Source organism: Mustela putorius, unplaced genomic scaffold (assembly GCF_011764305.1).
Source record: "Mustela putorius furo isolate JIRA1106 unplaced genomic scaffold, ASM1176430v1.1 tig00003836_pilon_pilon_pilon, whole genome shotgun sequence".
In the NCBI taxonomy this organism is placed as follows: Eukaryota; Metazoa; Chordata; class Mammalia; order Carnivora; family Mustelidae; genus Mustela; species Mustela putorius.
In genome coordinates, this window is record NW_025421989.1 from 5,491,539 (window position 1) to 5,513,906 (window position 22,368).

A 22,368-nucleotide genomic window follows, 5' to 3' on the forward strand; every position below is an offset into this window, starting at 1 on the left:
CCCGGTGCAAGGCCCGTCCCGGCCCCACCAGCGTTCCGAGGTTCCTCCTGCCCACAGGCTTCCTTCTCTGCAACCTGACACAGAATTAGTCACTTGCAAGGACTTGAAATGCATATTGTTTGATGAGGCAAGGCCATGGGATCCCATTTTTGTAACCATCAGCTCATGCCTCCCTGTCACGTCTGCCTTATCCCCAGCCTGGCTCCCGACAGGAAGAGCTGCGCGGACAGACGCGCACCGAGCTCTTGCTCCCGTGAAGGCCACGTCGTGATTCCCACGGTCGCTCGAGTGGAGTTTCCACGGCAGGTACGAGAAGGCCAAAGCCCCGCTTATCTCCATGCCTTTCTCCCTGCTTAAAATTGTCTGTGTGGACCCCCAGAGCCTACGGCAGATGGAGAAAGATCTTGACAGCAATCGACACCAACCAGTACTATGACGACGACGACGACCAATGGAAAGGAGCGAGCGAGCGAGCAAGAAAGACATCTTTACAAAGTGCACACTTTAAGTCATTTTCTGCCTCCACACAAATGGAAAATGAACTCACCCACATGGGCAGCTCTGCTCTGAATGGGGCCCGTTGAGAGGAAGCCTTTCTTTATTGTGTACTTTTAAAGACTATTCTTTGACCTCTGCTATTTGTGACTTCAGATCTGTGAAGACGGGGCCGCAGCCCTTTGGTTCCGAAGGGTGCACACGAACAAAAGGCTTCCACCTTGGGTCCAGTGACGTCATTTCCCATCAGAACGCGTTCCTCCGGCTCTCCCTCCGCGTTGGTCATTCCGCACGGCTTTTTCTTGTCTCTTTTGGCCAGTTACAGCCCTTACCTCATCGACAAGTGGCAACCATTCTCCTTTCCAAGTATGATGGCATAATCGTCACTGCCCTGTCGCAAGTCTGCTGCTGGGAACACAGATGTCTTGTCCCCTCATCTCGGCTAACCGTGACACTGTGGATGAAATGGCCCTGGCTCGTCGGGCCCGTCACAGCTGCTATATGGCAACTTTCTAGTCATTCCTTGTTCCGTGGGCTTACGAATTTATCAACAGCCCTTTTCCCTGTTAAAGGCATTCAGAAACAATGCACTGAGACATAGCCATGGGACATAGCCAAAAAACAGATCTTAAGTGTGTGGGAAGAACAAGAGAAAGGGAGACAAAAAACAAAGATAATGAACAAATAGACGGAGTCAGGATAAGACTAGTTTCCAAAATACGTGAGATTCATTTCAGCACCTGTGTTAGGAATAGGGCATTTTACTGATCTTTTAGCTTTCTGAGCGCCCACGCAAGGGGAAAACACTACTGGCTAAGGTACACAGCATCCACAGGAGGGGGGGAGAAAATCCTACCAACCTCTAGGGGAAACCTAATTGGTACTGATGATGCCAGCAGGATGGATGCCTTCAAAACCTTCCTTCTAAGGACGGCATGGGACGATCGTCCCATGTCCCCAGGCTTCTCAGGGCGGTCCCAAAGGCTGGGACTGGGACACAGTCTCTGAGAATATGCCACCTATCACCCTGTAGCAACACGCACTGAATAAAAACCACTGGTTACAGGACAGTCTTGAGATGGGGACGGCAGAAAGTCTCAGGTCTGTAACGGAGGCCAAGACTGCAGAAAATCTGGAAATGATGGATGCACCAGGCTGGTCTGCGGACGGTTTCTCCCTGCTGACTTCTGGCGGCACGAGGTTATGGAGCGTGTGACAGCCTGCTCCTTGGCGAGTCCCAGGAGCACGGCGGCTGTGTGCATGTGTGGCCATCATTTCAGAGCAGCAGAACTTTTGTCTGCCTGCTATGAGCTGTGGAAATCAAAGAGCCTAACAAAGATGTTGGAGTAAACGTGCAATGCAGTCTCGGTGTAGGCAGGCATTGGAGGTAAAGGGAACATGTGACAAAAATCTTCCTTTAAAAAAAAAAAAATTATTTTCTCTTTCAACCCAGAAGAAAATAGAAGGTAGACCTCAGTAGTACATCCCATAGAGTACAGCCACAATAATTTAATTGTAGGCTGAAAAGGAATTTAAAACAAACGTCCAGGTTAGTCGGCATGTGCACACACACACACACACACACACCCCCACACACATATCTCAAATCACCCAAAGAACAACACCCTTTGAGCAATGAATCTTACAAGGGCGCTCTCCGCCCTAAACTAGTTGCAAAATGAATAAAGCCAAAGAGTTGCACGTCTTTGCTTACAGGGCGATGGAAATTCTTCTGAATCAAATAGGTCAAAGACAAGAACGTTTGAGAAAGGAAAATTAGTTTGAGGAAATCAGCCTGTATTTTTTCAGGCGAGAGAGAGACGGCAAGAGTGTGTCTTTGTTCCCTCAGCTAATCAAAACAGAGTTGGGGGGCACCTGGGTGGCTCAGTGGGTTAAGCCTCTGCCTTCGGCTCAGGTCATGATCTCAGGGTCCTGGGATCGAGTCCCGCATCGGGCTCTCTCCTCAGCACAGAGCCTGCTTCTTCCTCTCTCTCTCTCTGCCTGTCTACTTGTGATCTCTCTGTCTCTGTTAAGTAAATAAATTAAAAAAAAAAAAACAGAATTGGAATTAAAACCTACATTTCACAAATAAGTAAATTAAATTAAATTACACCTAGATTTCAGGTGCCTGACTAGCTCCGTCGGTAAAACACGGGACTCTCAGGGTCGTGAGTTCGAGCTCCACGCTGGGTGTAGTGATTACTAACCAATAAATAAAAAAAAATAAAATAAAACCTAGATTTATTTCTTGCAGTGAGGAAGTCATGTTTCCAAGGCAGAGGAGGCACGACACGAATGAGATTTCTAAGGGGAGGTCCTCTAAGAGGAGGTCCTGTGCATGAATAGGTAAGACACCGAGACCTGATGCTCACGTCAGGGACGGCCGACCGGATGGGGTCCAGATGAGGCCCAGAGCTAAGCAAAGGCGGGTCCCATCCCGTGAGTGCTCTTGCCCCGCCCCTCTAGTGTCCGAGGCTACTTTGACAAGGACCCTTCTTGGGGGAAGTTGGGCGACAAGGGACAATCACACGTGTGATGCCCCCAAATCTGCCTACCAGCCAGGTCAGACCGCAGCATCTTCAAGCCGTCGGGGCTCACCCACGTGGCGAGCGCCTCCGGATGGACCCATCTCAGGTCGGCACAGCTGTCACACCGCAGTCACCGTGCGATGCCTCCTGGGGGAGACGCTCTTCCCGTGGTCAAACACACGCTCTTCCAAAGCCGGCTCTCGGGAGCTCGTCTTCAACTGGGAGCCGAACCGGACACTTTGCCGGCAGCATCCTTCGTGGGACGGGAGGAGAAACTAACGGTCCGAGGAGCGAGGGTGCGAAGAAAGACTCCCACGGAGGTGGGCTGTTCCCTCCTGCGGGTCGTGGCTTTGGACTGTCCGGCAGGTGGAAGCATTGCTCACCCCCGTGAAAAGCAGGCACGGAAAATCGGAACCACATCGGGCCGTTCCCGTGCCACGTGCTGGACTTGAATCTAAAGGAGAACCTGCTCCCTTGCACACACGGTGACTGTGGGTCCGGCAGGAGGTGCGTGTTCTGTCAGGCTAGTTTCCAGGTCCAAAAAGCATGGAATGTTCCAGCTCCTGCAGGCTACAGATCCCCCCCACCCAAGCACACTAATATGTTGGATAAAAGTTCCCAGCTTGAGCGCAGGGAACACTTACCATAAGAATGACCCGGGCGGAGGAGCAGATGGAGGCTCCAAGCCTGGGCCTCTTCCCTGCCAGAGGTGGCAATTAGACCCTGGGGGGATGGGGGCACTCTGGGGTAGGGGGTGCTGGGGTGACAGGCTCAGATCTCATCATTGCTTTGGCCGTTAACGCCTCGACCCACCTGCATGACGGTTGCAGGGACAGTGCCGGAGGCCGCCAGCCTTTCTCACGCAGCTCCGCTCTGCTGCCTCACGGCTTCCGAGATGAAGTGTTGCCGCCAGATGCTCCGTGAGCCCATGTCTAAGTTATTTCTGCCTCCGATTCTGTCCTTTCTCTCTGTTCTCCCCAGCGTGGCCTGTACGTCACAGAGGATAGCCTCGTGCGCGTTCCCGCACGACACTGGAGGCCTTGAGAAGGATGCTGTGTGAGGAGCCCTCCCCCAGGCTGGCTGGTCGCTGGACTCAGACTGGGAAGTCCACGGACCCCGCGGTCCCTGAAACCCTTCTCATATGCATCCCACTGGTTAAAGGAACAGAAGAGCCTCTCTTCTCAGAGCGTGAGATCCCATTGATTTTCCCCAGAAATGAGGTCATGATTTTCCCTTATGGAAACAGCACGGGGAGCACAATAAAGGGAATGAATCGTTCCCCTTGGGGCGGTTTCTAGAAGAAGCTCTCTCTCCTAGGGGTCCAAACCTGTAATTCTTTGACAATCGCTATCCGTGGTGGCTTTGCCGGTCAAAGAGTGGGTAATTCCCAAGAGACAGCCGTGGGTTATGTAAGAGATATTCAAAATACATCCACTTTGTCCTGAAGCTAATGGTATAAAGTCAGGGAAAACAACAGAATATCAGGAAGTATTACCATAGGATTTAAATGTTCTAAACTTTGTAAAACATAAAAAAACTTTTCATCCACTGCTCGTTAGGGTTGCAGAGAAGTCGAGGTTGTTCTTGGCTATTGGGACACAGTGCATTTCCATGGGGGCCCAGGCTTTTCATTTTCCTCCTTAAGCTATGTTTTCCTTGGGCTCTATGGACTCACCAAACATCTAACACAAAACAAAAACCTTCCACGGCCGCATTCTGCGGTGTTTCAGAGGTTTGACCCTTCTCCAATAAATTTCACAGATGTCACATGAAGCCGTCCAGATGTTTGGATGTTCGTACAAGCAAAACCAATATTCCTCACCTCTAAATTTGGCTCTGAATCAACCTGGAACATGACTAAGAATCTGTAGTTGGAGCCCTTAGAAGAACGGAACTCCCACTGAGATCAAAGCAGCATGCCAAGGCACGGAGACGGGGCCCTAAATTACCCCTTTTCAACACACAGCCTCAGCACCACATGGGAAACAAGTCAAGGGAGTGAGTTACAACACCCATAAGGAGAAGGAGAAGCAACCCGCTTCCCACAGAGAGAGGAGGCTTGTCACCGAGAGCAAGGTGTCCAGGTACAAGGTCACAGAGCATAAATATGAAAGCGAATTATAGATCTTTTAGAAAGCCAATGCATGACTCTCGTGCGAACATAACATGACCGTGTGTCCACGATTAGATTCCAGCATGAAACACTGCAAGGATCAAGCATAGGTTACATTTGGTTCAAAGGAGACATCCAAAAAAATATAAATATATATTCCCATACAGCAAGACATTCCCATACAGCAAGACGGGCTGGACCAGATTTACAGATAGATGCCAAAGGGCCTATTCACGGGGCCAGCATCAATGGCATTCCTCTGGCCACGGCCCATTTGCATTTCCATGGACAAGACTCATCTGCATTATGGACAGCTTTCTACCATTTGCAGACTAAGAAAACAGTGGAAAGACAATGAACAATGGAGGTAACCTGGACGGGTCTGACAGAGGACATCCACTCCGACGATCTGAAGTGCTTCACCATTTCTGCCGGCTCTAATAACCCCATTTCAACACTGAATTTTCAAAAGCTGTGATTTCTTCGACGTTGTCTTACTATTGTTTATCATGCACTCATTCAAAAATTCCTCACACACCAACCAACAATGATCCATAAGTGATGGGAGAAACTGTCCATTTTTGTTTGAGTTTGAATACATCCAGATATGTCTTTGTGTGCGGAGAAGAAAGCATTTTATTGTTTTGTGTCAGTTTGGCTTCACGTACGTGAACGCAGCGGCAGAGAACAGACGGACGAGCTACCGCAAAGGCCCGAATGCAGCCCAGCACCTGTTTTCTGTACAGCTGGTGAGCTAAGAACTGTTTTTGCATTCGTAAATGCTAACTTGGGGGAAAAAAATGAAATTACATGACATGTGAAAATGACATGAAATTCAAGTTTCAGTGCCTATAAATAAAGTTTTATTGGAACATGGCCAGACTCATCCGTGGCTGTCTTATCGGTCACTGATCTCGTGCTACAACGGCAGAGTGGATGGTTGCCAGAGCAATCTTAGGATCTGCGAAAGATGAAAATATTTACCATCCGGCCTTTAGTGCTGACCCCCGGCATAAGGTACGAGACAGTAACTACAACGTGTGTGTGTCGACAATGAGCTTCCCTACGCCAGCAAGCGCTCCTGCTCTGTTCCGACAGCATCCACCCGCAGACGGCGCCGGATCCCATCATGGAGGGCTCCGTCCTGGAAGGCTGTGTTCCTTCCACCCCCTCAGCCCGTCCTCTGTGCTTCTGATGACTGGCTGTCACTCGGAGATTCCCACCACCCCTTCCTTGAGTTCCAGGAATTTCCTAGAGTGGCTCACGGAACTCAGAGAAACACGGTACTTCCTGAGTCAGCAGGTAGTTGTAAGGGATGTCAGTCAGGAAGAGCCGGACGGAGGAGATGCGCAGGGAACGTGGTGCTTCCGAGTCCTCTCTGTGTCTGCGCCCACAGCACCCCGATGTGCCCACCAACCTGGAAGCCTTCCTAAACCCTCCTTTTGAGTTTCTGCTGGGGCTTCATTACCTAGGCACGATGGGTGAAATCTCCGGCCATGGAAGACTGAACTCCTGCCCTTCTCCCCTCCCTGGAGGTCCCGGATGGAACGGGGGGTCCCAACAACTCTAACCTCGTGGTTGGCGGCACGGAGAACCACACTCCGTTCTCGGACGCTTTCCAAGTGTCACCTCACTCATGGAACAAAAGACATCTTACTGTTCTCTCCATTTAGGGAAAGTCAAGGGTTTTAGGAGCTCTGTGCCAGAAATGGGGACGAAGACCAGATACGCATGTATTACAAATCACAGTATCATAGCACAGTGCTTAAAACCATGTCTCACTGAGGGACGCCTGGGGGGCTCAGTCGGTGACGCGGCTTCGGCTCAGGGCATGATGTCAGGATCCTGGGATCGAGCCCCGCGCTGGGCTCTCCGGGGAACGGGGAGCCCGCCTCCCCTGGGGTGGCAGTTGCCTTTGTCAAGATATAACTCTGCTTTGAGGTCAGATTCCCAAGGGCACGATGAATGAATTCCTACAGTCCTGCTAGCTTCGGAATTCTCCTGTCTTTCCGGTAAGAGGGATCGCAGTGGGCATCCCTCACCGTCCACCCGCCCCGCCCCCGCCCCCCAGCTAACTCCTACCACAGTCCTAACACCCAGAACCCAAGTCCCAACACTCCAACACCCCAACAGTTCTGTCCTTTGTCGCCAAATATTTGCCCCCAGGTGAGTCCTGAGTCATGGGCTAGGAGAGACTCCCGAGAAGAGGGCAGAGACGCACTCACTTGCATAACAACTAGTTAATGGATGAGTTCAGAGGAAACTCGGAGTGGCAGAAAGGAGAGGGAGGGGGCATTGGGGAAGAACGAAACGGAATCAGCAGAGAGCAAAGGAGGGACGGATCCTAAAAAGACACAAATACGCCAGCTGGCGAGGTAAGAAGGCGGCGGCCTACGGGCCCGTCCACACCATCCTGGAGACTCTTAATGGGTTCCTGGGCCAATTTTTTAAAAGGAATGAAGGTTGTTAAAAAGTGGATTTGCTCAGCAAGCCAGACAGGTACAAAGTAAGAGCCAAGACCAAAGAGGCTATTGTATTACTTAATCACACGGGCCCAGGACACAGGAGGACACGGTCAATGAGCAGTTGTTGAAACTGAAATAATCAAACTCTCTTGGCTCAAGTAAATGAAATATATTTCAAGAAAATGTTAAAATAAAAACATCGATAAGAGGCCTGAATGGCCATCCATTGTGGTGTATGGGGGAAAAAAAAAACAGGAAATTGTATTTGGTATAGAAAAATGTATTATTTAAGAGACAGATTAGTTAAAAGAAGTTCTTAAAACAATTTAACTGAACTTTTTATTTGGATATTTTATTAGGTTTTTATAGCACCGCAGTAATATTTCATCCCCAAAAGTATTTAGGATTGCTTGGATGAAAACATTAAGATAAAAATTGGTGACCAAAAAAATTTGATTACAAAGACTATTTAGATAGAATACAAAAATGCCTCTTTCTTTTATGCCAAAGGCATAGGTTTACAGTCTTAATTAGAAACAGATGGTCTTCTTTTTTCTTTTTTTTTTTAGATTTTATTTAAATTCAAGTTAGCTAACATAGAGTATATTATGAGTTGCTGGGGTAGAATTCAGTGATTCGCCAGTTGCCTGTAACACTCAGTGCCCATCACATCACGGGCCCTCTTAATGCCCATCCCCCACTTCTTACCCCATTTCCCCACCCCCTTCCCTCCAGGGACCCTCAGTTTGTTCCCTAATATGAAGAGTCTCTTATGGTTTGCGTCCCAGATGATCGTACGATTTAGTTATTTCTAAAAGTAAAGTTCTAAAAGTCATTCTAAAAGATAACCATTTGGGGGTAGATTTGGTTATATGTAGAAAGTCCGCTCCAAATCACCCCAGACTGACACTGAGTTCAGATGGGAATTCTGCAGCTTATTTTGCAGTGCAAGGCAGCAAACCACGTTCTCCTGGGTTCTGAGTTCATCTCAAAGAGAGCAATGACCCTCATGGAGGAATTTCTAAGGCACCCATTTCTCCAGGCACTTGTTGTGATCCCTGAATGAAGTGGAACCAAGAGAGAGGGTCACCTTGAGACAGCACCTTGCTACCCCTGCACCGGACAATGGAGATGGAGAAGACATGATTCCTTCCCTAGAGTTGGGCCACAGTGTTTCCCGGAAGTAGTACCTTTCACAGCAGCCCTAAGATGGTTCGGGAAGAACCCAAAGCACCAGGAGAATCAACGGCTACACTGAGCAGAAGACCTTTCAGAATATTCTTGTGGTTTTATACTTCAAATGCATAGGGTGTCTAATGGGAAAACCACAAGCTTTGGATTCCATCAGAACTCGTTCAAATTCCGTCTCTGCCACGTCCTAGTACTCAGTAGCCAAGTGACATCGCACAAAGGTCATGAAACCCTCCCAAGCATCTGTGAAACAGAGATGGTCACGCCAATTAGAAAGTCAAGATTCGGTTCATGTTTACACAACAACAAAAACAAAGTTTAAAAAAAAAAAGCTACTTTACCTAACATAGAAAGTTATCTGTCTTCCATATGCACATAATTTGAAAGGTCCAAGACTCAAAATGGGGGCTCCGTGCAATGAAAGACCCAGACACCTTCTACCTTTCTTACTGGTTATTCTCACACTTGCCTCCGTCGTTAAGGCTAAGTCTTCGAGTAAGACAGCTGCTGGAGCCCCTGACGTCTGCCTGCATCCTCCACAGCAGAGGACAGAAAAGGGGAAGAAAGACCCAACCAGGATGTTTTCTAGCTAAACCAGTTCCTTTTTACAGAGGCATCTCAAAAGTCCTTCACAATGATCCCAACTGCATTCCGTGGGCTAGAAATAAGATAGACGGCCACACTGAACAGCAAAGAAGATTTGGGAAATGTAGATGCCTAATTCTAGCTGGTGAGGAGGCAGGTTTTAGTTTGAACAGAAACTGGGTGAGAAGGCAGAGCCACCCACTGGACATTAGAGAGTCTACGGGGAGAATGAGAACTTCTACAAGTGCCAAACCCCTGAAGGCATTCCACGCATACCACATGCCCAGTTAATGAGATACTTATTTTTCTATCACATCAGAAAGTAAAACTGGGGAGACTAGAGCTGTGTTCTTCATTTCTTTTATAGCTGCCAAAATGCACGGACCAGGGTTCTCCACCTCGACACTACGGACACGTAGACCAGGTGACTCTTGCTGTGCGGGGCTGTCCTGGGCACTGCCGGTTGCCGGCAGCATCCTCGACCTCCAGGCACCTGCTGCCTGTGGCTTCCACCACCACCTGAGACAACCAAGACTGTCCCCAGCCATTGCTACTTGTGCTCTTGGGAGCAAAATCACCCCAGGTTGAGAACCACCGCGTAAACCTACACGGGACAATCAGTCTCTCCTCCACATGACCTACAAGGTAAAAGTGCTGACTTCGTTACGGACAGCAGAGTAGAAGACAAAGGTGTAGATTCTCTGAGTAACAAATAATCTTGCTAAGTTACATGGATACAAAATGGACTGTATTGTTACTTTCTTATAAAGGTAATGCACTAAAGATGTACTCTGGGGAGGAAGAATGTAACACACCAGTCTTACTGGTTCGTGACTTCATCAGAAATATGTGTTGAGCAGCTGGTAGCTGCCCCCCAGCATCGTACGCGAGGACAGTGGGGAACACCACGGTCAACAAAGGAGACAGAGTCGGCTTCTGCCAAGAGCTTACTTTCTGGTCGAGGAGACCGAGTGTGAGAGAGAAAACAAGACCTCTGTAACCGCACGGCAGGGTGTAAAGGAAGCGTGCCATGAAGGGGAGGGGGCGGTCGGGGAAGGCGAGGCGGAGAAGGTGCACGTGTGCTGGGGCGGGCATGAGCGCAGGGGGACAGACACCCAGTTCTGGGTGGGGAGAAGAGCAGCCTCCAAGGGCCAAGAGGAGGAGGAGATGGAGTAGGAGAGAGAAAGAAGGGGAGACACGGGGCCAGCGTTTGGGTCTGAGCAAGATGGAGAGAGAGCGACAGAGGTAGGGCGGACAGCACGATTCAGCTTTTACATCTAGGAGGTCATTCCAGGAGCTCCGTGCGGACCGCATGGTTTGGGGCAAAAGCCGCAGCTGGGAGACTCCACACGACGCTCGCGGACGGCCCAGGCAGAGGATGGCCCGCTGGACCAGGGGCGGGGGCGGGGCGGGTGCAGGAGGACCGGAGGAAGGGGTCATGTTCGTGGATGGCTGCCACGAATGCTGAGCGAGCCTGGCTGCTACGAAACATTCCACGATCCCTAGCTTTCAAAACATATTCAGAAAGTTACGTCATGATTACTCGCAGGTTTGATCTGCTCCTCGGCTGTCCCAATATTTATTCACAACGGGTTTTCAAGCTGTGGATCTCTGGGCAGCACGACGGAGAAGGCGGCGTTCCAAAGTCTGGGACCCCTCCACCCCTCTGCCGGGTGACTCCAGGACTGTTATCGAAAAGGCACGTGCCCGAGTGTCCCCACCTGTAAAACGGAGTCCCTAACGCTCACGCTTCCCCTCATTACCCTAAAGACGAAGAGCAAAAAGACTCTATGGGTTCCACAGATCTAAAAAGAAATGCAAACCGTAATTAGCTGCAAACGTAGCCGGTGGTGATAAGATCCAAAGGCGATAGCTTGGATTAGGGCGTAAGATTCAGTCCCAAAGATTCAGACTGAAGCCAACCCTTTAGACTGATGTCCGCTTTGTACTGTATTCCAAAGTTTCTCGTGGGGTTAGCTGTAACTTATTAATGCGTTCCTTGCTTTTAGGCAAAGGGAATGGATTTCTTTTCTTGTGAAATGCGGTCTCTCGTGTCTGCCTTGATCATTCACGAGAAGATATGGTTTAACAACCCATCGTTCCGATGGGTGGTGTTGGGGAGGGCAGTTCTTTAATTAGGATACTTAAAAACCCAGTTCAGAAGAAACTTTTCCATTTGAATTTCTTTTAAAGGGATAAAAAAAAAGAATTTTTTAATGGAGTAAGGAGAAAGGGCATCGCTTAAATGAGAGATAATACTGGTAATTCATGAAACACTCAACTAATATAATTCGGGGCAGAAACGCTACTCGGGGAATCTCATCAGCCTCGTGTCCTGTTCTGTCTGTGTACACACACCTTCCTGCGATGATGACATACACGAGTTACCCAACACGCCAGGGGAAGAACAATGTCAGAGAGCCTAGGAAACCTCTCGCCAGAGCACATGTTGAACTTATTACATAAAAAAGTAAACCGTAAACCAGGCATTTCATTTCTGCCCCAAACTGAGCAAGTCAGAGCTAACCGAAGCTTACTTCCATCATTATTCTACATTTCACCTACGAATGCTATTTTTAATAGAATCCGTGTGTATTAGACGTCGTCCTGTGTGCACGGACGTTGGAATGGATCACGTGGTGTAGGCACAGACGTTGGAATGGATCTCTGCAATGAAGTTCTTGGTGTAGGGATATCGGTCTACAGTCACTGACTGGGAGAGAATGGGTTTGGAAGACCCTTCAAAATAATGATATTCTTCATAAACAAGCAATTAGTACAATGTGCTGCCCAGCTAACATTTTACTTATAAAATGAAGGACTGTTTGAATTTTAACTCTAATAGGAATGCGGATGAAATAAAGCTCATCAAACACTACCAGGATCCCAGAGTTGCCGATATCTTCAGCCAGCGGTAAACTGTATTCGTACAGTACATACTACAAATGTATACCGATGTGCATGTGTATTTTGCCATGTTTGGGAACTGAGGTAAAACGTACGCATTTCACTGCAGAAATCAATACAATGACAACTTTCGAGTGTGTGTGCATGGCCAGGGTGACTCAGAAACGGAAAAGAGGCTTTTTAAGCAGTCAAATCATTTAACCAGCAATTCTAGAAGTTCTGCACCCAATTCCAACTTGTGTGTGGGTGGGCGGGTGCAACTTCTAGAAACGCCCACCAGCCCTCCAGCATCGGCTGAGAGTCGTACACGTTAACGCACTTCTGATACTGCGTACCTGGTGACAGTGTCCGTCTCAGGGTGTAAGGGCTGGTCGCACAGGCTGCTCCCCACCTCTCTGCCATGACCCCCGTGCCTCACGCCCACCTCAGTGCCCATCACAAATCCCAGATGTCACCTGCGCTTCTGCCTGACCCGCTGCAGATGGCGGGGTCCCACCGACCCCCTTGCTGGCTTCCAATCATCCACTAGGGCAGCTCGGCAGAACACGCAACCAAAAACTTCACTGAGCCGCTCACTTTCGATGGGTTGATTATGAGAGGATATTAGCTCAGGAGAAGACAGGGAGGAGAGACGCACAGGGCCAGGCACGGGGCAATGGTGGGGAGCTTCCACGGACACCACCTGTCCCCAGTCTGCATCTGCACACGTGTCACATGTGGGAGCTCTCCAGACCCTCTCCCTTTTGGTTCCACTTTAAAAGGAGGCTTCATTATCTAGGCATGATTGACTAAATTATTGGCTGCTGGTGATTGCATCAACCTCCTGCTCTCTCCCGTCCCTGGAACTCAGAGAGTAGGCCTGAAAGTCCCAACCCTCTGTTCAGGGTTGGTTTGCGTAGCAACGGCCCCCTTCCTTCGCTGTGTTCCAAAAGTCCCCTCGTTCACTAAACCCCTCTGCGGTGGAGAGGAGCTTGTTAGGAATAACAAGACACTTGTTTACCTCTGGGACTCCGGAGGGATTTTAGAAACCAAGGACAAGAGACCAAGTAGCCCAGAAGATGGTCCCAGTGTTCTGGTTGCTCAGAAAGTCCCAAGGGTTTGGGGAGCTGTGAGCCGAGAACGGCGGAGGAAGATCAAATACACGAAGAAGATATTCTGGTCATCTGTATGACCAACCACACATGTCCCACAAATCACAATATCGCAACTTCCTGCCAACAGAACTACATACAAAATAGCTTAAGTGTGTGTAGAATGCAGCGAATCTTCTGGGCAACCGGAAGACGTTTTGTCCTTAAAATGTTTTTGGATTAAAAAAAAAAAAATACCGGGAGAGAAATAAGGTAACGGAGGGAAAAACTGGTATGTGGTGTGTCTTGATTGCAGCGGTGGCTAATTGAGCCTACAAGTCACGGACTGCGTATGATGATACCCGTACATTGCACCGATGTCAACGTTCTGCTTTTGACGTTGTCCTACAAATATGTGAAGTGCCACTTTCAGTGGAAACTGCATAAGGGATATGTGTAATTTCTCTGCCGTCTCTGCAACCTGGTGTGACTCTAGAATTATCTCAAAATGACAGGTTTTTAGAAATATTGACGCAGTTGTAGGGAACATACCTTAGAACATTGCTTGTGATTCCGGCACCAAACCAGGGAACCATTGTTCTGCAAAAAGAGAAAGAAACATTGTCTCATTAAATAATTTTCTAACTGATAACCATACACTGTGAATATCGTTTTTCCATATCATCCTCAACAGAAGAGCAATTTCGCCATCCTGACATTCTCTCTTCCCAAAACCGAAAATGTGTTTCTAACGTAAGTTCCAGTTTCATCCTTGACCTCATGATCGAAACACAGACGTAGAAACTAAGAAAGATTTCAAGTTGCCTGAGAGAAAAAGGGTCCAAGCCACCTCTCCTGGCGTGCTGAGCCGTGAAATGCAGACCCGTGGGGAAATGAACACGAGGCATCGGTCCAGTAGTAAGCAGTTTTGGTAAATTTACAAGTCAGGGGTTTCCATCTCAAGCCATTCACAGTCTCCGAGTTTGCGCCTGGAAGTCAGCGGTTACTGACAAGTCACCGGGTGGATGTGTGAGTGTGGACAACGGACTTGCTATCTTTATACCTGAAGTTTATCCGTCTGTAAAAGGGAACACTATACTATCTCATGCCTGATGTTGCTGGCATCAGGAAATAGTACACCTACACCACGTAGCATGGCTTGATAACTCAGCATGGAAGAAATACCAGAACTATGGTTTACTCTATCTACCATCCACATTTCTGCTGGGAAACCTCTCATCCCCCATGACTAACGTCTTGGTCGTGATTTCTCCCTTGGCTGGGATACGCTATGTCAGAATGTGTGAGGTTGCCGTGGTTGGTAGAGACGGTAAAAGCAATCAAGCCATAATTTGGTGTTGTGGCCCCCGGTTCGCTGACGTTCAGGATTGGGTAGGACATATACTGGCCTGTTCCTCTGTCTGAATCTCTAAACTTTGCATTTTGAGAACATCATCTTCTACCCAAAGAATAGTAGTATTACTTTTGTTCCCCATGCACAGAAAAGAAAACTGAACCAATATATCTTTTTAAAAATATTTTTACAGCAAGTTCATGGAGATATAATTCATGCACACAAAGCGTACGTCATCCGAAGTGTACACACCAACGGTTTGTAGTAAGAAGTCCATTCTGAAGACCGAGAAGGGCACTGACACGGCTGTGCAACCGTCAGCACCATCGAATCGTCGAACACGGTCACCAACCCCAGAATGAAACTCGGACCCATCAGCAGTCATGCTCCCAACTCCCTCCCTCGAGCCCCTGGCAACCACCGACCTACTCTCCTTCTCTGTAGAGTTGACCGATTCTGGAAATTTCATGCCAATGGAACTGTAGAACAGGTGGCCTTTTGTGTCTACATTCTGCCACGCGGCACCATGGTTCTCAGCTGGCTGAACGGTAGAGTATTCTGCTCTGCCAATACTGCTGCAAAAACCAACACTTCCTACCGTTTTGTCCGCCTGCGTTGTATGGAAAGATCCTATTTCTCTCTTCTGCTCCCAAGAATCTACCTAAACATACCCCACGTCCAATAACACACTGTCCTAATACGGGATTCCCACTGGAATAACCTCAACTGCATAGAGTCAGAAAGTTTCCTCCGCTGGACCGCGATGGCCGGGCTGGAAGGCCACAGCCCCATGTCAAAGCTTTAACCGTGCGATCTACCACGAGGCCGTAACTCTCCTCTGCACGCCCTCAGTGCGCCCACATCTCTCGCTGTTTCTCAAGGTCCACTGGCCGGACCGGCCGGACCGGAGCCGGGCAAGGACAGAAACAGTCGGGGAGGAGGGAAAGTGTGATTTTTGGCAGGGTCTTTATCAGAAAAATACTCAGACTGGGTGGAGGCCAAGGCAAGACAAATGGTGGCCGTGGTTTAATTCCCGGGAAGGAAGGGGTCGTAGAAATGGCGCGAGAAAGCACCACGCGCAGACGGACACGCATCGGGGAGCCCCTGCCGCGCGGTGACACACTCGGAGCTCACAGGAGGATCCGGCAGGCTGCGGCATGGTTGCCCAAGCACAGGGCGACCACGGCCAAAGGCAGAGGTCAGACGCAGAGAGGCGCATCACAGAAAAGCGGAGAGCGGCCTCCAAGGCGCCCTCGGTGAGCCTCTACGAGAAGCCCGCCACACCGTCCTGCTGGGGATGGCCCTTCCTCCCGGCGCTGCGCGGGGCGGGCTCCTGCGGGGACTTCCCACGACCACACCCATCGGGGCGCCCCGGACCCCAGCCCGAGTGCCCCATGCTCAGCGCCCAGTGACAGACCGCGGTGAGGTCCCTTCCCAAGGGACTGCGGGCTGAAATGAGTGAACCTGGATGTTGGAGATGGGGTCAAGGCCAGTGCCTGCACCAACACAGCCTCTTTATCGGGGTCACGGTCTGAGGACCGTGGTCAGAAGGTCCTGCTCCTTGTGCAGGGAAGCTACACATGGCCCAGCTTCTGCCCTGTTCCCTCCCCATTCTCCCCGGCCCTGGACAGATGGACAGGCCTCTGGAGGACGTCGCGGTGCACTAACGGCCTCTGTCCTTGCCGCGCTGCTCTGGAGACATGCACCCCCCACCCCCGGTCTCTGGGCTTGGGATAGACTTTCTTTTACTTAAGTCGGCTCGGCGACAGGAGCGCCTTCCCCCTCTGTCCTGGGATGCCTCCCAGGACAGCAGCCCAGCTCCTGGCTCTCACAGAGGTGGCTTCTGTCACCGGCCCCAGGAGGCCCCCAGGGGCTGCCGAGTAGACACGGCAGTTGCTGCTGGTCTCGAGCGAGGACCAATGAAGTATTACTCAAGGGGGGTGGGGCTATGCCTTTGCCGGGACTCTTTTCCATCGGGACTGTGGTTGCGCTATTGCCCACGTCTTCGTGGTGAGCCTGTGCTTGGCGCCCTCACACTCAGGTTGCTTGCACACCCCACGCCGTGACCACCGACCTCATCGACCCGTTTCACAGCTGAGAAACAGGGTCTCCCAGAAGCCAAGTGAAGGAGCCAGAGTCATGAAGCAAATGGCCAAGCACAGCGCGGACACCACCGTGAGTAACGGCTCCAAGGAACAAGGGGTGAGCCCGCCGGTGGGTCTTGCAGGGATCTGCAGAGTCAGGATCCTGGGAGGGGGGAAGGTTGCTTATATGGTCCTAAGTGTCATGGGCTCAGGAAGCAGCAGATCAGACTGATGGGATGGAACAGAGATCAGGAGAGGAGGGCGTATGCACAGACAGAAAGCAGATGAGAGTCAATTTGGACTGATTGCTAGAAATAAAATGTGTATGTACTAAATCTCAGAGGATAAAAAAAAAAAAAAACAAATAGAAGCTAGGAAGAGTCCCGTATCTGACACACCTTGATTTAGCTCCCTCTTGCTTCCTTTGACTATAGATAAAATGGACAAAGCTTGACAAGAAAACACCAAGAATGGAGCACAGAGGGCCTTCAGCACCCCAGCAAAGGCACCCTCTACCCCGCCATGCGCAAACCCAGGGCCCCGAGACCCATCAAACCAACAGCTGTGGCCTCTTCATCAAGCTGCACGCTTTTCGAGGGGAATTAACATCAGGGCTTTTCCTCGGCCAGAACATTTTCATGTTAAGCAAAATTTCCCACTAATCATAAAATGAGACGCTGTCATTATGGAGAAATATTGGGGGCCACAGCAAGCAAGCCAGGAAGATTATTACGGCGGTAATCGGGTTTGCTGTTGTTGTTGGTCTTACCGACGACGGTACGTCCCAGAACGCTCGGGAGGATTAAACGCATAATCCTCGTAAGGTATTTAGCAAAATGTCTGCAACGGAGTTAGAGGTCAGAAAAAGTCCATTATGACTGACATTACTTTGCCGTTATGACTGTTTTCAGGAGTGAGGGGGTAACCCTGTACTCAAAACCCCCGGTTCCTATGCATAATGGAGTCCAATCTTCTTAATGAGGCTCAGGAAAGGGAGCGCACGTTTTTCTCCTGGAGGGTAACAATCTTGACAGTTTGCCAATATGAACGGGCAACGGTATTATTTTCGGTTTGATTTCCTTCAGGCACGTGTATTTCCTTTAGCGCGAACCGTCTGCATTTTACCGTTTCCATTCTGGATTCTTTAACCTTATCGACGCTGGCCGCGATGGGTGCCGACTAGATTTCAAAGTCATTTGTGTATAACAGGTGTTGTAAACATTTTCACTGTCATTCGGCTTTTGGATTTATTTGTGTTTTCTCTCTGTGCAGAAATTTCTATACACACACACACACACACACACACACACACAGACGTCCATAGATAGGTCCGTCCGCATTTCCTTTTTGGATTTTAGGTTTCCCGTTTTCCTTAAAACAATTGCCCCACGGCAAGGTTTTGCAGCTGTTCTTTGCTTTTGCTTTTTATCAATCAGCATCCGCCATTCTATTTACCTCCACAAAGAACTTCTAAGAACCCTGCCTAATGGCATCAGGGATGCTGGTAAACCCCCCCGCCCCATTAACGCCAGGTGCACACACAGCGAACCGTCCAGCCCCACTGCTCACCTGTCATGTTCTGGGAGCAGAGGAGCCATGGAAAAACACAAGAATTCAGTACATTTCAACATCCCGCCCCTGGGGGAAGTTCTTAGTCAGATTACAATAGCCTTCGCCCATGAAGCCACTGGAGAACACAAACAAAATACAGTATTTGCAAGCAAGCCTCCTGCTGGCTTCAAGCCAGCAAAGACAAAGAGTCACAGGACGATTGCCTGTTGAATCATTATTGTACCTCCAGGTAGGATCAGACATGGGGGCTGGGGTAAGGATTAAACCCTGTATTTTACTGGTTTAACTAGATCAAACGGGAGCGCTAGTCAGTCCACCTTTCAAAGAGTTTAGGTAAGTTCAATCAGCTGCACCCGGACATTATTTCCATGACATGTTCAAAGTCTCTCCATTTCCAGCTTTTTGATTTCCTTCTTCCTCAAAGAAAAATAATTCTCCAAAAGCTTCGAGTAAAGGAAACACTTCATTTACTCCAAGACAACCCACAAGGAAAGGATAAAGATCAATGAGAACTAGCTATCTAGATAGAAGCTTTTGCAAACAGAGAAGAGAGAACAGAAACCGTCCCGGAAAACCCACATAGACCAAATGTTTACCATCCAACCCTGTGAAGCTACAAGTCATCAGCTTTGACTGTCCGTTGACAATTCTGATCTCATATTAAATTCAAGTTTTGGGGGGCACCTGGGTGGCTCAGTGGGTTAAGCCTCTGCCTTCAGCTCAGGTCATGATCCCAGGGTTCTGGGATCGAGCCCCCCATCGGGCTCTCTGCTAGGCGGGAAGCCTGCTTCCCCCTCTCACTCTCTGCCTGCCTCTCTGCCTACTAGTGATCTCTGTCAATTTAAAAAAAAAAAAAAAAAACTTTAAAAAAAAATAAAATCTTTTTAGAAATAAAAAGTAAAAATAAATGTAAGGTTTTTTAAACGAAGCCATGGATGGGCACTTGCGTGGCTCGGTCAAAGACCATATGACTGTTGATCTCAGGGTGCTGAGTTCAAGCCCCATTACTTGAACAAAACTTAAATAAAAAATCAAAAAAGGAAAATATGGATTAAAATTTAGGAATTCATTTGCATCCAGAATATTTTCCTATTACTTTGGAACCACGGAATAATATACTTCATTGCATTTATTATTAACAGGATGTGCTTGTCTACTGTCGATACACTTGGAATCTCCCCCGGATTCCACAGCAGCGAAAAGACAGTGCAAAAGGACATTATGAGGAGGCATTTCTGTCGCTCGGACATTTTTTTTTTTTTCCAAATGAATCTTTGCAAGTGATCATTTTGACTACGGATTTCGTTCACAATATTTCTCAGGATGGTTCCGTGTACATCCCTAAGTGAGAGAAACCCATCTGGAAAGGCTCCGTGCTGTAGGATTCCAAATATGCAAGCTTCCCAAAAAGGCAAAACTAAGGAGATGGGGGAAAGATCGTTGGCGGGCAGGGCGGGGGAGGGGCAGGGCAGAGGAGGGCAGGACAGAAGGGATTGTTAAGGCAGTGAAAACACTCTGATGGCATAACAGTGGCTCCATGTCTTTGTCCATTTGTCAAGTATAGCACCAGGAGGGAACCCTAACATGAACTGTGGCCTCAGGGGATAACAGTGTGTCACGGAAGGTTCACAGACACAGCCCACGGACCATGAGTGAGGGACGTTCATCCCGGGGGGGCTGTGCATGTATGGGAACAGGGAGTCTCTAGAACAGTGTACCTTCTACTCGGCTTTTTTTTTTTTTTTTTTTAAGATTTATTTATTTATTTATTTGACAGACAGAGATCACAAGTAGGCAGAGAGGCAGGCAGAGGGAGAGAGAGGAGGAAGCAGGCTCCCCGCTGAGCAGAGAGCCCGATGTGGGACTGGATCCCAGGACTCTGAGATCATGACCTGAGCCGAAGGCAGCGGCTTAACCCACTGAGCCACCCAGGCGCCCCCCTTCTACTCGGCTTTGATGGGAACCTGAAACTACTCTAAAAAACAAAACCCACATCACAGTGTCGAGAGGGGAAAGAAAGCAAGCTTTGTGTGTGTATTTGTTGATCGTAAGTAGGACTTCTTTTGGATGACATGGGCGCCCTCCTTAAATAAACGGCCGTCCAGCCCCTACTCTCTGTCAGAGAAAATCCTGATTCCACCAACGTCACACTGAACTGAATTTTCAAGCAACGTCGGCCATCCACGTGTCCGTCTCCGCGGATGCCCAGCCCTTCCCCGTGGCCAGTGCCGTAATGCACACCCGGCCACAGTGTCTTTGCTTCACGTCTTCGCGCCCAGCAGCTCGTTGGGAACAAAAGCCTTTGCAAGCCCTGTCCTTCCAACCAGGACATGTGCCCCCAGCAGGCCAGGTCTCGTGCATCCTTCAGGTCCCAGAAAATGCCACTACTTTGGGGAAGGCTTCCATGACCCCTGCACCCTATCCCAGATCCCTGGTGACATACCAGATGCCCGGTGACACAAACTCTAGCAAGCTCCGTGCTAGAGCTTAAGAAATATTATTAAGAAATATTATTAATTAAATAATGAATGAAAGGGAATCAGAAGTCATATGAGAAATTTACTTTTATCACTCGGTCATAAGGACCTGAAAAGAATGAAATTCAGTAGACTGAGGTGTGCAAACCATTCATTTTCTCTGAGAGGAGCTTTGAGCAAGTAGGTTCATTATTTTGTTCCCTATAGAGCTCAAGAGATTCAGCATCGCAATATCAAAAATGGAACAAAAAAAGCTTGCCTTCAGAATCAAATACAAATTATTTTAGAAATGATCATGCTAATTATCTCTTTACAGATGCACATAATTAAAGTTATCTAAAGAAAATTTATAGCACAGCAAGTGCCAGACTATGCCATATGGGAAAACATTACATTTTATTAACATACTACTATGAATTTTGACAAGGAATATTCTAATGAGTTCTACATGGGGGAGAGCATTAGATCAGGACAGAAGTTTTACTCCTTAGGGTCCCTGTGAGGAGGGCAGGACCCAACAGAGGATCAGAAGCAGCAGCTTCTCTTAGGATGCCTCAAGCAACGCTCTCCCACGTCAGTCCCCTCCAGGAGGGCCTGCTGGTCCCAGAATCATTCTTGCCAGCTAGGACTTCTGATACAGATTCCCTAAGCCGTATTTGGTATTCCAATGTGTATTTTCAGGAGACAACTCCAGAAAGGTGGGCCATCCCACGGAATCCCATAAAACCCTGAAAATTTCCCGATTTGTGCTGAAAAATCCCTGATTTGTGCTGAAATAATTCTAGCCTGAAGCCGGGTTAGCGGGAGCACAGGGTCGTAACTAGAAGTGAGTGAATGACTCATTGTACCAGGGGAAGCGCGCGAAGAAGAACACCTACTAGAAATCCGACAGCTACGGAAATGCTGATAGAAAACCTGAACAACAAAGAAACGTCCCTGTCCATGTCAGTCTCTTTCACGGCTTCCCATTCCTCACTCTGAAACGTGTACTTCACGCGCCGGTTGTGTGCGAGTTCTTCCGATCGCAGGAACCACTCGCCCGTGGCCTTCTCGACGTGTCTACTCAGTAAACATACGCTTGGGGACTCACGCGGCCAGTCCCGCAGGGCAGAGACTTTGGGTTCATTGAGTAGGAAGGACACCCGCTTCCCCGGTGGGGGTACTGTAGTCAGACACACCTCCGTCTGTCCCCAAGCCTTTCTGGGACGCTTTCCTGACCTGAATAATTTGTGTCTAAGTGATGTTGACAAAGACAAGACTGGGAAGAAGGGAGAAGAAGGAGCAGTCGGAGAAGCGGACAGAACGGGGAAGAGAGAAAGTGTCCGCACAGTCTGGGGTAAAGGGCACGTTGGGTCTATGGGCATAAGCGTGAGACTTCAAGCCGCACACACATGGAAGAGCAGATTGGAATATAAAAGCAGAGTTTGTTTGTGACATCGAGAGGCCCAGGGAAATCCGCAGTGTTTCGGATCTCTGCGGCCCCGGCTTACAGAGCGCTGGCCGTCCGTCGGCCCTCCGGCAGGGTCT

At 49.0% G+C, this 22,368-nt stretch overlaps 1 protein-coding gene across 1 annotated transcript in view; it reads right to left on the reverse strand.

The window, feature by feature from the left end:
* Positions 1–22,368, reverse strand: part of ANOS1 (anosmin 1) — a 176,289-nt gene that overhangs the window by 128,458 nt on the left and 25,463 nt on the right. Inside the window, exon 2 of the mRNA XM_045089275.1 lies at positions 13,907–13,954. Within this exon, the coding sequence (XP_044945210.1) occupies positions 13,907–13,954 (48 nt within the window). The remainder of the gene's footprint in view (positions 1–13,906; positions 13,955–22,368) is intronic.